We start from the raw sequence: 15,619 nt of genomic DNA, 5'->3' as shown, positions 1-15,619 counted from the left end.
TGCCTGGCTCAACCCATTTTTTTATTTTCAGCACTATGAACTCATCTGAGGGACTCGCATGGAGAAACCTTATGAACCTAATTAATAATCCTCTGGCTACCCAGTGGAGCAATACAACTGTAGAGTACTTAATGACCTGACTGTTCTCCATTACAATAGTAGCCTACAGTCGGTACCTTTTTGAACCACTTTCTTCTAAGCAAACAGAAGGAAGGAGACTTGTTTGTGGCAGAGCCACTTCAGCCTCTCTGCAGAGTAAAATCATTACCTAGTGACCTTTGGATGGACACACCCTTAGCACACAGAGCGTCAGTCCAACAGCCAAAAGGAAGTCAGGGAGGTAGAGCACAGCTCATGGGTTAGCTTACTGCTGAAAGGCATGAAAGCCTTTGACTAATGTTTTATGTAATGAAATCGCTAAAATCATTACTTGATATAAACAATAGATTACGTGACCTCCTGTTTGTGAAAGGGGTTGCTCCTAGTGACTATCCCACTGTTAATTATCACCCACTCTGAAGTATCCCTCAGCTCTGCACATCTCTTTAGCCTGTTTCAACACCTTGTTTTGGTTTTACAATCCGCAACTTTTCAGCAAAATAGCTGTAACCCCCCCACTGTGCAGTCCCTGCTCAGAACTACCAGATATTTCTCAACAGTAAATGAGGAAGAAAAAAAGAGTTAAAAGTAGAATGAATAGTCAACTTCCTCCCCCAGGGGGTCAGAAGCACAACTCCAAACGAATGCTAATGTTTCATATCTGCTGAATGTGGAAATATGCAGCTATATATTCGAACATGTTCACCACACCAAAGTAAAAGCTTTGTCAGTTATGTGTTTGAGTTGGTTACAGTTAGTCTGCTGACAGAAGACAAGCCACATTCATCCATAAAAATGTGCTTTATTGTGACACGTCTGAAGGGAAATTAATGGCAAAATAAATGGAAAACTTCACTGTAAATATACTAACAGAACACTGTAACTTTCTCTCTCATGACTTTTGGAGTTAGGAGTGTATCGGGTACAGACAGACGATGGAATCTGAAGTGAGGATCTTTGGTCTTGATTCATGAACCAAATCAGACAATCGAATAAAGAAAAATAGACATAACATAGTTTCAATGAAGCCTTTTATTATGGAAAGAAAGAAAAAAACTGATGCTCAGGATGACAACACGCTGCCAACACTCAAAGTAAGCCAACAAGAACCAACAAGTGTTTTAAAAAAAAAAAAAAAAAAAAAAAGTGAATAACCTGATCAAAAAAGAAAAGTGACTTGAACCCAAGTGATGTAGAACTTTGGTGTTAAATCAATACAAAATGATCAATATGTGATTATGAGTGAGGTGATACATGACAAAACACTGTCAGGAAGCACAAACAGGATGCCTGTGCATGCACACACACACGCACGTGCACACACACACACACGCACGCACGTCCCCTGATAAGATAGACGAGACCTGACTGAGACTTCTTACCAAAGGCAAGAGAGAGGGACATTACAGATCTCAAAAAGGAAGAGGTGGAAACAATGGGTAATATGCAACTTTTCAAACCAAATACTGACAAAAGGTAGGTAGAAAAATATCACAATGATACAAACAACATTTTCAGAGAATAGTAATCATTGAGAGGTTGAGAAGAGTCGACCAAAAGCTTCTTATAAAAAAGGACATTGCACTGAAACCATCATGAGCTCCACACTCGCCACCAACACAAATGCTTACGCAAAAGAAAGAAAACATCTCATTACGCCTGAAGGAGCGACAGCCTTTCAGCTTGAAAAAAATTCAGTTGGAAATTATGAAGTAGTGTAGACGTCTTTAATGTAACATCGTGACCCATTCACCAAGCTATAAAGCAAATGAGGTTTGTAGGGAGCATACAATCCCTTGATGGCACCAGAGCTTCTGGGTGCTTCATTGCTTATTCTATTGTTTGACGATGTTAATTCACCTGACCACACATGGCTGAGCCGTCGTCACACTCCATCAGAAGACACAAACGAGACGATGCTAAAACGTGTAGCTGTAACCTTGGAATTAATGAAGAAACATTGCTTTGTGCCTCCACAGGCAGTAAGGCATCAATGCCATGATGAGGTTCCTCACAGTCCTGTTTCAGTGCCCTGGTAGTGTTCCACTTAGAGCTGGCCCCTAACATACAGGGGCAGTCCGGATGAGCCAGGACTGAGCACCCATCTGTAGGTTTGGAAGGCGTCCTTTTTTTTTTTTTGTTTAACTTTCTTCCACAACAAAAGCTGGTAACTATGGCAATGTTAATGTTCCCTATACGGGGTTGTTTGGCTGCTGCTGAAAAAAGGCAGAGCAACATTCGAGCTGTTTCAGTATTTTCATTTTGAAAATGTATTGTGACATTTTAATAATTTCAATTGTATTCTACAATGACTACATTACACATGTGAGTCCGGTTTCCTGATTAAATAATGTGAGCAATGCATGTTTGAAGGTTCTCTGATGAACACCAAATAGTCAGCGTGATAAACAGGCCAGCCTTTACTGTGGATCACCTCTACTGGCTGGCCATGTCAAGTGCTCTAGACACCCAAACCTAGCATCTGGGATGGAAACTCCCCCCTCAAAAAAGGTTATTGCCATGGTTGCTAATGTTGCAGCATTCGGTTTGCGTGGCTCCTCTCAAAACGTAGGCACTGAGGTGAAGAGCAGTTAAAAAGAGTCTGGGAAGGAAAACGCCACACACAGTCTCCACTGGCTTTGCACCCACTGGGACTGGGCCATCGCCACGTGTAAACCAGGAGAGAAGGGTGCGATTTTAACGCGGTCCAGACTCGATCCGACACTAAACTAGATTTCCTAAAGACACTAACCTCATGAGAAAAGAAAAACATGGCACTCGACCCTACTGTAAGATCCCCGACCATTTGAAACAAAAAGGGATACCTTTGCAACCGTGTACAATTCTGGAGAAAGATCATCCCCTATGGGTGAAACTGCACCACTTATGTGTGCCAGAAAAAGGGCCAAAAGCTAGCTGAATGATGAGCACGACATAAACAAGGAGCTTATAACATTAAAACATACCAATGTAATCGACAACTATTTGTCAGAAGAATAAAACCTATAATGCTATACTTACTACTAATGGTTTAACAGTTACAGCTGAACCCCTGTTAAAGATATGATGCCTGTTAAAAAATAATTTCCTTATTTGGCAAATAATAAAATGAGATGGGGGGGTAATGTAAGAGAGACAGAAAATAAATGGCACAATTTCATCTGAGCTTTCAGATCAAACTATCAAACGCAAAGAACTACTGTGCTTGCAGGTGGGGCGTGAGGTTCACAATTGCAAACGTACTCCTTTGCCTAAAACAAAGTTAACTATTTCTACGTATAATGAAAGCAGAAAGAAACAAAGTCACATCTATATAAATGGCACAAGCATACTGGGGGAAAAAAGAATACTATGGAGACATTTACCCAGCGTCTGATCGAAAAAACTTAGACTTGTAGATCAAGATACTTGTGTGTCCACTTTAAAGCAAATTGTGAGTGAAAGACTGAAGTACTCTGGAAATATGCCATGTACAAAATACCTCCCCATATAAACAACATTCACACAAGGCACTTCATTCAGTAAGAAAAGAGAATCACAGTCCTTCCTACTACCACAAACTGCCTGCATAGCAACAATACGAGGACAAAATCTTTTCAGACTTTTGTGTGGTACCACAAAAGAAGTTTTCAGAGAAAAAGTTGTTGTTTTTTTTTTTTTTTTGGTTTTAAAACAAGCACTTCACCGAATAGTAAAACTTTGTTGGTTTGAAAATAAAGACCAGAGTTCATTCCTCTTAGCATTTTGTCCCCAATATTATCAACTTAGGACGCCCTGTACACATTCTGGTGTGGTTTTTGTGAAACACAGTGCTCCTGGGATATTTAGTGTTTAGTGTCTTTTCTCTTTTCTGATGGCACTCAGAAGGCAGCCAGTCACCAGAAGACGGGAGCAGAGACGGGGATACATGAAGGGTTCCACAGTGACACTGCAAGGCGTCCCCTTGGGGCAGAGACAAGAGGGGCGCGTGTGGGAGGGTCTGCCTGAGTCTGAGAGATGTGGTTGTAGAAAGGGGGCAGAGATTGACAGCGAGGTGGATGGAGAGCGCGGGCGGCGCCGTGCTCTGTCCTGCTACCTGCCTCTCAGATTCTGCAGGACTCCGTAAACCTCTTCCTCTTTGCTGAGTCCCTCAAAGAAAGGCAGCAGGTCCAGGAGCTCTGTGTCATTCATATCGTCAAACCAGGACTGGACTGGGACCTTGGAGGACGAGAAAACCACCTGCTGTTAGCTTTTATTTAAGACCAGATTTTATCACCAAGATAAACAGTTATATAACAGACGCAGCTTTTGGCTGTGACTAAAGCCACGTTTCCACTATGGGAACTAGGAACTTATGGAGGAACTCTGTACCTTTCCAAAGCAGGGACCAGGGTCGACATTAAAGTTCCAGGGACGTTGCTTTACCCCCCAAAAAGCTTGGGAGTTGGTACTTTTCAAAAGTACAGAAACTTTGGGGGTGTGGCTTGCAGCACTGAACATTTCTGATTGGTACTCGCAGCCTTTATTTGGTACCTTTGGTATTAAAACATAGCAGCCAGGTTACATGGCTGTGTCCATGTCTTTCCTCTGCAGGTCTGAGTCTCACACACACACACACACAAGAGCACAGAGCTCACACTGTGAGGAGGTGTGGACATTTGTTTGTTTGTGTCATGTGCTACTTCGCTCTCATTAACGCCAAATCTCCCTCCATCTCTCTTTCTCTCCCTCCTAGTTTCTTTAAAAAAAAAATCCTCCCTTAAAAGTTCCTGTTACTTTGGATGGAAACCTGGCTAAATGCGTTTGTGGTTTGGGGACTCACAGCATTTTCTGGGTGAAAGATGTAAGAGGCCGGAGAATTGTCGACAATGATGACGTTGCTGAGCTCTCGTCCCAGCCGGCTGAGGTCTTTGACATAGTTCCCTCTGTGAAAAACGCAGGATTCTCTAAAGAGTCGCGCTCGAAACACACCCCACTGGTCCAGCAGGTCTGCCACAGGGTCTGCATACTGTACAAGCCAAACAAACACAGAAAAACGTTAAACTGCTCTAAAAAACAAACATTACACACACCCTGAATTTACACTGCTGTGCAACTACGAAAAACGCACATACTAAATGAAACTGCATTGCAGTGACGTAAATCTTTGTGGCTGCGTGTCTCAACTAGAAAGTTGCAAGCAGCTTGCAAATGCTACACTAATATTGCACAAGGAAGCAAGGCGGGTCATCCTTCACAATTGTGTTTACCCGACTGGGGAAATACTACTCTATGACACAACAAGCACCACTGACACCTAGCTTTTAACTCGAACATGTGTTACTACAGAAACAGCAGGCCCTTAAAATGGTTACTTCTGTCTCGTTCATTGAACTTACCCGAGAATTATTGGCTAAGATGCAAAAGACACAGATGGAGAGTGGAGCAGAGGAAGTGTGAAAATTCAGACAGCAAGAGCAGTTGAAAAATACTGAGTAGAACAAGGAAACAGGAGATGTTGTTCTATGGCCATCGCTGGCTTGTAACCAAAACACATGTCAGAAAAGAAAACACGGCTGGGTCTGAACGCACCTTGGCAAGACTGGCTGTAAAGAGCACACATTCAAACAGCTCTCCCATCTTCTGAAGAAACTCGTCCACGTGGGGTCGTTTCAGCACATACACCTGCAAGGCACAGCGAAGGGTTTCAGCCACGTTAGAGAAAAACAACATACATGGCGGAACGAACGCTCGACTATGAAATTTGAGATGACCAGGATTTACTCCAACCTTCACCGTGGGTTTTCTAACAGTGTGGTGGTATTTACACGAGCACTTCTCTTCCTCACTCACGGTTCAGACGTCTTCCTCTCTTCGCCCAGCGGCTGCCACCCAGTGCAAGTAATCATGAATAGGCCAACCAGGATATACACAGCCTATCCTGGATTACTTGAACTGGATCACAGCCATTCTATTCTCTCCAGGTTTTTCCACAGAAATGAGACTGTCCCTAATAAAAAGGTATACTTCACTGAAAATGTCCTCTTAATGTGTGTGTGTACAATACCTGATGAACGGTACCATCAATCTCCACTGGAACAATAAAATCAGCGTTGCTGATGGGCTGCAAGAAGAAACAACAGCACATCAGTGAAAGTCAAATTGTTGGTGTAGTACCACAACTGATCAGCAGAGGTCCTCCTAGGGACACAAAAACTTTCCAATTCACAGATTGTTAAATCTCTGGCTGGAAGAGGAAAATAATCTCTCTAGTCCCTTTTTTGCCAGAACTAATCCCTCCTCGTTGTCCTCTCTAGTAACCTGACTGAATGGGCAGTGAGGTGTTTGTCCTCAGACAGGAGCTGGACAGAGAGGGGACCTGTTGAGGTTAAGAAAAAGGACTAAGCATAAACAGGGAGAGGAGCAGAATGAGGTCGACAGCCACCGCAGGTTACTACCACTGAACTTCAGACAACTCTATATGTGACCAGGTTTGTTCAGGCTTAAGGAGAAACTGTATTAACAGCAGCTGGTCTTCAAACTTTCCCATTACCATCCAGCTTTTATTCTAAATGCACATTCAGGAGTGTAATATTGCCCCTGTCCTTACTACAGCTCATCATCCACCACCTGCTCTCCTGGCTTTGTTTGCTCAGTTATCTAATGGATTTAACACAGCTTTCTGCTGGTTATTGGCTGAGTTTTGGATATAACAACAAAGATATTGTCAGATATACAACATGTATTACTCACATAGCACAGTATTTATACACAGTATGCTTTACAGTGATGTAGGTCAGTACTCAAGTAAAATGCACTTGTGTTTTCAGGGAAATGAAAGTTAAGATTTTGATGGTCAAGCCAGCTGGTGTCTCCATCTATCTAACATAGAAGACCACAGTTTGAGTTTAAGCCTCTTCTTACCTTGAATGAGCTGTGGACGAGCGTTTCATCCAAGTCAATCACCACACATTTTTTGCCATAGTCAGATATTATCATCTCTGGTAGGAGGTATTTGGCTGGTGGCTGAATGGGGGGGGGACAAGGCACATAATGTCAGATGCAGGTAGGGGGGGGGGGGGGGGGGGAGAGACATGTACTTTGCATAAATTGAAGTGTAAGGCTGAGCAGAAAAGCCAACACCATGTTAGGAAGAGCGTCTCCATGGGTAACAATGCAGCGGAGATAAAGCCATGTCTGAACTGCGTTTAATGGACCCATCACTTCAAATGACACCACATAGGTTTCTTCAGGGAATTCCCCTGTTTACAGCCACCCAATCAGAGAGTAATGCTGTCTTTGAGCCCCTCAGATTTCTGTCAAATCTGTGGATATGAAATATAACTTCTCACACGCCATGCAAAAGTTAGCTGCTGTAGAACACCCATAAACGTAGGATGAAGGGATCTTGGATCTACGGCTCAGAGCAGGATTAGTGCAGTAAAAAAAAAATAAAAATCTGTTCAAAATCAGTTCTGATGGACCTTAAGAGTTGACCGTCATACAGTCACTGATGGGTGATCTGACCAGTTTGTTGGCCAGACCACCTGATAACCACATCACATGTAGTTCCTTCTGAGAGTGATGGGATGAATTAGTTGAGGAAACAAACCTGAACACTAGGAGCTACTGAGAAGCTGAACTCTAATATTATTGAACTGCATGGATAAGTAGAACAATAAATGGATTTACTTCTTGCATGGAAGCACCTGAGGCGATAAACAGAAACGGTTTTAAACTGAACATGTTAGACAGTTAGTGTCACCGGATTTCTGAAAGCATACAAACCACAAAGTGTCACTCATGCAGATCAGGCACTGAGGCACCATATAAACCCATAGGTGCTTATACACCTTCCACACAGCCAGCTCTACGATGGGCTGAAAATGAACCGCAGAACGGTAGCAGAGCAAAAGCTCTCTGAGGAGCAGTGGAGCCCACACAGACAGGATGTGCCAGCACCAGCCCACTCAGCCTGCATGCAGAGGAAAAGAAAAAAAGGCGATACATACACTAGGGACAGGGATGACCTCGACCTGGTCACACTACAACACAAGAGAGATAGACACACACACATACAAAAACAGGGTGAGGGGTAGGAAGGAGAACAAAAACAGGAGACAAAAAAAAAAAGGGTCCACGAGGATGAAGGGGAAAAAACAATTGGTTGGAGTTTAGTGGAGCAGCAGCCCACCTTGGGAGGCGATCCGTTCTCCTCAACAGGTGGAGGCAGGGAGCTGGTGTTGGTGGTGGTGGCTGGCGGTTCCACATTGTAGTTGCGGAAGCAGCAGAAGAATGTGCTGAAGATGCTCCGGCTCCTCTGCTTCTTTAGGCTGCTGTTAGACTGGGACGCTGTCAAAACAACAGGAGGAGGTGGGAGAGCGGAGGGTGAATGAGTGGATATGCAAATCGATGTTCTGTAATAAAAATGGAGCAGGCTGGGGCTGGGAAGCGTTTACACTTGGTTATTTGCATGCTGAGCTGCGGATGCTGTCGGAATAACTGGGAACAAAGTGTTATATGCCCTCATTACAGTTCTCCTAAGTGGCCACGCTGGTGTGGGCCGCACTGAATCACAACAATAGGTGAGACCTTGACAGTGTGATTAAACGGCATTAGTGTTGGTTTTGTTGACCCAGGCTGGCAGAACCACTGATCAGAAATAACTTAGCTGGCTGGGTGACTTCATCAGTCACACATAGCGACAGTTCAGAGCGTACTCTGCTCTGATTGCAAATCTCCTCTCATTCCAGGACTACGGAGCGGGGCCTAAATCAGACACTGAGCTTTTATTAATAGTGACAAGTTGGAAGCTGCACCCTCCTCCCTTCTCCTTTTTGCCCTGCCCTGGATCCCGTCACCTGATTGGCCTAGGAGTCTCCATTTTGAAAGCTTTCCCCTTCCCCTCCCATGTTTCAGCTGGCAGGTGAGTGACTGAAGCAGCCTGGACATGCACAAGAGACGAGTGGGAGGGAAGAGGTGGGAGGCCCTCAGACCCCGCAGAGCCTATACAAGGCTGCATTCCTCTCCACCCATTAGTCCCCCCTACTCACCCCTCGGCTCACACAACCAGAATGCTTTTGCAACTGAAGACCAGCGAAGAGCAAATACCATTATGTCATGTCTTTTGGCATCTTGGTATCATGCCACTTTGTGCTCCTGACCTTAGAGAAATACCCAGACATTTGTCATAGGAAGCACTGCGCCTGAAGAAAATACATCAAAATGACTTGCCATAAAAACAAGCAAGTGTGCAATATATTGCTCAGGACAAACTTCTGACAGCCCTTACAAACACCAAAACTATTTTTACATCAATCCAGCGTTGTCAAGTGTTCGACCGGCAGAACAGCCCAAGATATCATTGTATCTTGAAGCATAATGTGGAGATATCACACTGTTGTTGCAAGAAGATTACTTCAATTTCATATTCCACAGCTAAAAATACTCATAAGAGCAGGAGAGGTACCAGACACTGTAACAGCAGACTGTCAGCGTGTCACGGCTACATAAAACACTCTCTGCCTTCCCCGATTTCTCTGTCATTTCCCTCCGTCACTGGTTTCCAGCCACATTAATTACTGCCTTTCAAGCTAGGGCATGCCGTGCTTAGTATTTAGTCTATATCTTATCAGAAGCACATGCTCCCTCACCCCAAGACAAGTTAAGTACAATATGCATCCATCAACACGGAGACACCATTAAAACATTCATCGACTATTCTAAGTAACTTAAAAGTACATGGAACAAATGGCTCGATCAAGCAGTGATGCTGGAGGAGCACGACTGGAACTGTATGTGGCCATTACTGATATTGTTTTTTGCTAATTTACAGTTCATTTTTATTACAATATTCAATAAAACAATCATGCATAATTGTATGTAGAAAAACTAGAGTACTTAAGATTTTTTTTGTTGGAATTTTTTTTGGTAATTTATACTGCCTCCGACTCGGATCACATGGATACACCTTTTTAGAGAATGTCAATATGTAAGAACCAAAAGTTTCAAAGTTAAAACATGAGAAAGAATGAGCCAAATAGGAGCTAAAGTAACATTCTGGTGGACAGACTGGCATTGATGGGGTCCATGAAGAGACAGGCCATCATTTTTGTAAAAAGTAAGTAATGGAAGCAAACGGATTGTAAGCAAAAGAGATGCAAGCAGGAAACCCATATCCTGTCCTCTTAGTGTCCACAACAAAAGAAAGCATACTGCAGGTGCTAACAGAAGAGAAACAAAATAGCATCCCTCATAAATTCAGTGTTTGCAGTATAAAAAGGCCACCATCTGACCCAATCCACTGGAAAATACTACACTTTTCCACAACCACCAAATAAAAGTGACTGAGATTTGTTTGGAGATATCACCAGGGAATAAAACAATGAAATAATCCTAAAGGAAATTAACCAAATTGTCTTTTGTGATCCCCTGGTTTTACTTAGATCTTTAGTTAGACAGCAATACTGCAAGATGATCATATCTACCATAGTGGGCTTGGTTTATATCTAAAAATAATCTAATCAGGACCACATGACTTCCTTTATTAAACTGGACTTTGTCTTGTCATTTCAGCTCTGTATTACTGTAAAACTGGGACAGTGAGGCAGTTATCAGCTCCCTGTGACTCATCACTACAACCAAATGGCCCACTTCTTGCACAAAAACACCCAGGACTGCCGGGTCGTGCACAGAGCAGAGCCTCTGACAGACATTGCAAACATGGGCTAGATGGAGGGTAGTGATTTACTAATAACAGGGTGAACTCTGTGTTTAATTAAGTATGTTACAAGTCAAAGTCCACTTCCTATGTTCACAGCAAAGTCCAAGGTCTCATCACCATGAAACATGAGGCATTTTTTGGACACAGCATCATATTCCCTGTGCTGTTCCTCTGTGCCTTTCAGGAACAGTATTATCCAGATCATACAATCACAGTATAAATCATTTATTTGATAGGTGTACCAACAACATGACCAAGAAAAGCCACCTCTCTCTGTAGCTGAGGAGTGAATGTTATGTTCTGGACTCATGGGCGGGTTTGCGATTGTTGATGCATCGTAAAGCTTTGGCTTAATTACTCCCACGCTGCATGCTGTAGGCAGTGCAGTGCAATCTTTTGACTTCAGATTTGGTCGACTGTAGGTGGTGCACTGAGCATTTGTCACAATAACAATACAAGACTATCAGCTGGCTTGTACATGTACATCAAATGTAAATACACTAATCTAACAGAGTCGAGTGCCTTTACTCTTGTATTGTACAAAAACAAATGTAACGCAATCTAAACATGAGGGAGTGAAGCCTCCCACCGGCATTTAACACAAATATCTGTCTGCTAAGTAAAGGACTGTGAAGAAGTGGAGACGATGGTGTAACACCAAATGATTAAGACACCGTTAGATACTTTGGAAAAAGTTTGGTTTTAAAAAGTCACAGCAAGTCAAATCAAGCAGAATACAGACTCAGCGTGCCGGAAAAGGCATCGTGTAAGAGCCACTCACTCATCTCATAACCACTCTCACAACCACTCTGAGACCTAATGCGTAAAAATCTGAATGGAGTGGCAGCTTTATACAGTTAAAGACCACAGTCCTTATTTTCTTCTTTCGAAAATCAAATTGCCGTTTTTTCAATACTAAATCCTTGTATGACCACGAGAATGAAAAAAAAAAGATCACTGTCATCTTTGCAAGTAGTTATACTTGGCCTCGAGGTCAGTGGTGCTCTGGCCAACAGGGCAGCGAGTCTATATTTAGGCTGCTGCTTGGCAGCCGAACCAGTGTGAAAGGGAGGCACATGTCGTAAGACAGCCAGGAGAGGAACACTGAGAGCAAAGGTGGTCAATTTTTGTCTGGACAGTTTGGAGCCTGTTCAAGCAATGGAAGACTACCTGTTAAATTCCTCTAAGACAGCTGCTGGGATGGGCTACATGTTGCCTGTTATGCAATAGATAAGGGACCGTCGGATCATTGGCTGGCTGTATAATAAACCCAGGGAATAAAGCTAAGAATCTTGCTGTATACTTGAAAATATTCTAACTGTGAAAAAAAAAAAAACTTTTAAACTTCTTTTAAAATCCCTGTTTATATCGCAGCTGAGTACTATGCAAGTTACATTTAAACCTTGTTGTTTTTAAAATTTCCAGAGCAAATGAAAGAAAGGACATGGCCAAACTATTCCCATAATGATGGGATATCTGGCTTGGTCCCAAGGGAAGAATCCTGTGTGACTAATTCTTAAGAGTAAAATGGAAGTGGTGGGAAACAAAGAGCAACATCGCTGCTCCACTTCATCCTCTATAATTCAGCTTACTCAGGACAACATTAGGTGTGATTTTTCCTCTGCTGGTAAACAATCACACTAAATGCTGGCAGAATGCAAGTATACTACGACTTAATCAGTAGGCTGACTGTCTCCGACTTAGATGTGCTTAATTGTTATTACAGAATCAAACATTTTTAAATCATTTACTGATACTTGGCAAAGATTAAAGTTTTAAAGACCTATGATGTGTCCTTAACTAGCAGCACACAATAAATCTTCTCACAACTAAAACTTAACCTGTGGATCTTCCAATCAATCCTGCAGTCTGTAAATGAAGACAAATCCAAATCACAAGCGAAAAATGATGCCTTGTACTTGCTTACATTCTCTGACCAGCAGCCAAAAGAACAAAGGAAAAAAAAAAAAAACATTTACAAAAGGAAAAAAATGCTTTTAGGAAGCTTGCCTTGCAATTTTACAGGAACAGTAATTTAAAACCGTTCATTTGATCCAAATTTAACCATGAGCAGATGAATTTCCCTATTAACAAACCACTTAAATAACAAATCAGTTCAGCACTACTCATACCCAGTGACCATAAAGGACTTTACCGTCACTTTAAAACCACCTCCACACACAAGCCCTTAGAAATACCGTCTGATATGTTTCAAGCACAAGAAGTGCATCTTCACAATATTCTTACTGAGACACATTAAGATGTTTATCAAGTGTGCATCACTGCAGTGGAATCTGCACTGTTTTTTTTTACAGTCATACATTCATATGGTGTGGATCAAATCCCAGCCTACAATGATATTCTCCAGTGACGCCCACATACCTGCAATGACAATCTCATATGACGCACACATATGTTCAAGTCGCACAGAATCCATAGTGATTTCTGGGGGTATACCTTTATACCCTCAGAGGAGAATGCATTGTAGTGCTTGAAAGACTTAAGTTCTCACATTACTAATGGTCTGACAAGTCCAGTTTGAGATGCGATACTGATACATGTCCCATGGGCCTGGGTGACCCGGAAAGTGTCAGAGTTGGAGATGAATGGGAATGAAAGGACTTGAGCAGCTATGGTCTTGAAAGAGAGATTTGACCTTGACTGCAGATCACATTTAAGAGTGACTGGAGAAATAAATAAGGACGGCTTCAATGAAAATGAAAGCACAAAGCAAGCGCTTTGACCCTGAAATCCCCATATGCGTGGGTATTTTCTTTTTTTTTTTCCAGGTTTGACTGGTGACAAAAACTCCACCAGCTAAATTCCACTGTAGAGAGAAAACACACAAGGTAATGTCCATCTGAGATACAGCAGCTTCACTGTTTACTACATGGGCAGAAGCACATGAATGGACAGCAGTGTAAACCTGTACATCCACAGTCCGCAGATGGCTTTGCCACCAAGTCCACGTCTTAAGGAAAACTGCTGTGCTAATTAACTGGACATATTAACACCCTACAAAACTGTGAGCAGACAGCTCTCCTCTGCCCGCAAGACTGCTTCGCTCCCAAAAACTTTTTGCTCCCCCTCAGACCAAACCACTGTGAACTTCTTGGCTCCTTGTGGTTGTGATTCATAGTGAGTCACCTCTCAGATCATTTAGCCCAGTTAGGTAGCCAAAACACACAAAGAAGCGTGTGGAATACAGATGTTTAGAAGCGATGGCTTTGAGGGCATCGTTTAGGATTAACCAGGAGTGGATAACTAACTTAGTGCTTCACTAATGTCACACATTAGTTAACCTTAATGGGATCAGACCACACGTCTTGTCACAGGAGCGCTCTCTACACTGAAACGTGCAGCAAACAGGCGTTAAGCTAGTTCGTTAACTTACTCGGGACGAGGCCCCTCTGATAAACTTGTTGCGTACTTAGTTTGTTAACTAATATTAGTTGTGTGTCCACGTTTCTGTAATATTATCACAAACAGGCAACCAGTGTGTCTTCAACTACTACAACTGCTGCTAGCAAGCGCGAGCTAACAGCTAACGTCAGTCGAGAAAAGTAGTTAGCCAGCTAGCATTAGTCGCACACCTCTAAAGGACTTTTACTCACCTTTTTCCTGGTTAAAGGATATTATTTCCTCCTCCTTCGGGTTGGAAACCTGGGTTATTATGGACATGTGGTCCATTTAGACGGATGGTTAATCCCGTTTTGTCTCCCTCAATGTTATTCGTACTAGCGCGCTTGCTTCGTTTGCTAGCTGCTGTTAGCTAGCGGTTTAAGCTGAAGATGACCAGCCAGCCCACAAAGCCAGGCGACCGTCCGGGGCGAAGTGTTGTGGCAGCGGTAGTAGCCAGCCAGCTAGCACGGTGGTGAATGGAAGCCGATGAATGGCTGTCATTTATGGCTCTCCGCGAAATGTCATCGCTGCAAACAAGTCTTTTTGTGGGCGACACAGACAGCGTGTGCGGCTTAAAAAACCAAAAACAAACGACGTTGAATTGCTAACTAGCTGAAGTTAGCAAGTAGCTTAGGGGTTAGCGAGTTAGCTGTGCAGCTCCGATCATCCAAAACGTGAGGCCGTGTCTGGAACAACGTTGAAAACAGTAGGAAGCCCGTCGGAGGATTGTTATCGTCCAAAAACATGCACCAGGCGCAAGTTGTTCAGCGTTAAAGTTAGCTAACACTTTCAGGCAAACAGTTCATATCTGCTGGACCTACATCCCCTGTGCAACATGGAGGCTTTATGTATTTTGAGTTGCATCTGAAGCGGGGGCACCCGGAGTGGGAGGGGGCGGTTTGTTTCTGTGATGGATTCTCTCCGGCAGGCAGCGCACACTCACGGCTCAGCCCATGCAGCTGGCTGGCTGGCCGCGGCTTTCTCCAGCTTCATTTCCTCTGTAATTACTGACGCTGGCACGCAACAGATTATACCTCTTTATTATCAGCATTAAATGACCAGGGTGCGCTCTGTGTGACTGACTGCGAGGCGAAACGTCGCCGTGGCTTTGACGGGCTACTGGGCAAACAGCAGCCCGTGTAACAACCCAGGCAAATAGTTGACGTTAATCCAAACCTCTTTGGTGTGTGTGTGTGTGTGTGTGTGTGTTGTCTAGGGGGCCGAGGGCGCCACCTAGTGGTTAAAATGGGAAAACGCCTTGAGGTTATTACAGTTACTCTGCCTGCCAGCATTCATGTTCAGTCACATCAGTGTCGGATTTGGAGGAGCCCACATGTTCTCTAACCAAATGTCTTTATTGTGTGTTTGAAGAGAGCGAGTGACGCTCCTTGGTATCTACAGTAGAGGCAGGTTACATGCTATTTTGTCACAGGTCTT

General features: G+C 43.3%; 1 protein-coding gene across 2 annotated transcripts; it reads right to left on the bottom strand.

Annotated features, from left to right (window-relative positions):
- Window positions 1-881: 881 nt before the first annotated feature.
- On the bottom strand, window positions 882-15,161 carry LOC139213967 (CTD small phosphatase-like protein). Of its 2 annotated transcripts, XM_070844688.1 has the most exons (8): window positions 14,395-15,161; window positions 8,252-8,409; window positions 8,070-8,102; window positions 6,982-7,083; window positions 6,125-6,181; window positions 5,650-5,742; window positions 4,901-5,086; window positions 882-4,296 (listed from the first exon to the last, which is right to left on the bottom strand). In XM_070844688.1, the coding sequence occupies exons 1-8, from the start codon at window positions 14,468-14,470 to the stop codon at window positions 4,171-4,173; spliced, it is 831 nt and encodes a 276-aa protein (XP_070700789.1). In that variant the 5' UTR covers window positions 14,471-15,161; the 3' UTR covers window positions 882-4,170. The 2 variants fall into 2 exon arrangements, with proteins under 2 accessions (XP_070700789.1, XP_070700790.1); XM_070844689.1 differs by lacking the exon at window positions 8,070-8,102.
- Between the last annotated feature and the right edge of the window lie 458 nt (window positions 15,162-15,619).

Source organism: Pempheris klunzingeri, chromosome 15 (genome assembly GCF_042242105.1).
Source record: "Pempheris klunzingeri isolate RE-2024b chromosome 15, fPemKlu1.hap1, whole genome shotgun sequence".
NCBI classification, from domain to species: domain Eukaryota; kingdom Metazoa; phylum Chordata; class Actinopteri; order Acropomatiformes; family Pempheridae; genus Pempheris; species Pempheris klunzingeri.
Note: the sequence above shows the minus strand (reverse complement) of the source record. Positions and strands in the feature narration are given on the sequence as shown.

Bases quoted from the DNA above. Each gene is read 5' to 3' on its own strand.
- LOC139213967 (XM_070844688.1), bottom strand. From the start codon at position 14,470: ATGGACCACATGTCCATAATAACCCAGGTTTCCAACCCGAAGGAGGAG. The intron at 8,103-8,251 runs GTGGGCTGCTGC...CTTGTGTTGTAG, and splicing joins AGAACGGATCGCCTCCCAAG to TGTGACCAGGTCGAGGTCAT. The intron at 6,182-6,981 runs GTAAGAAGAGGC...TTCTTCTTGCAG, and splicing joins TCGTCCACAGCTCATTCAAG to CCCATCAGCAACGCTGATTT.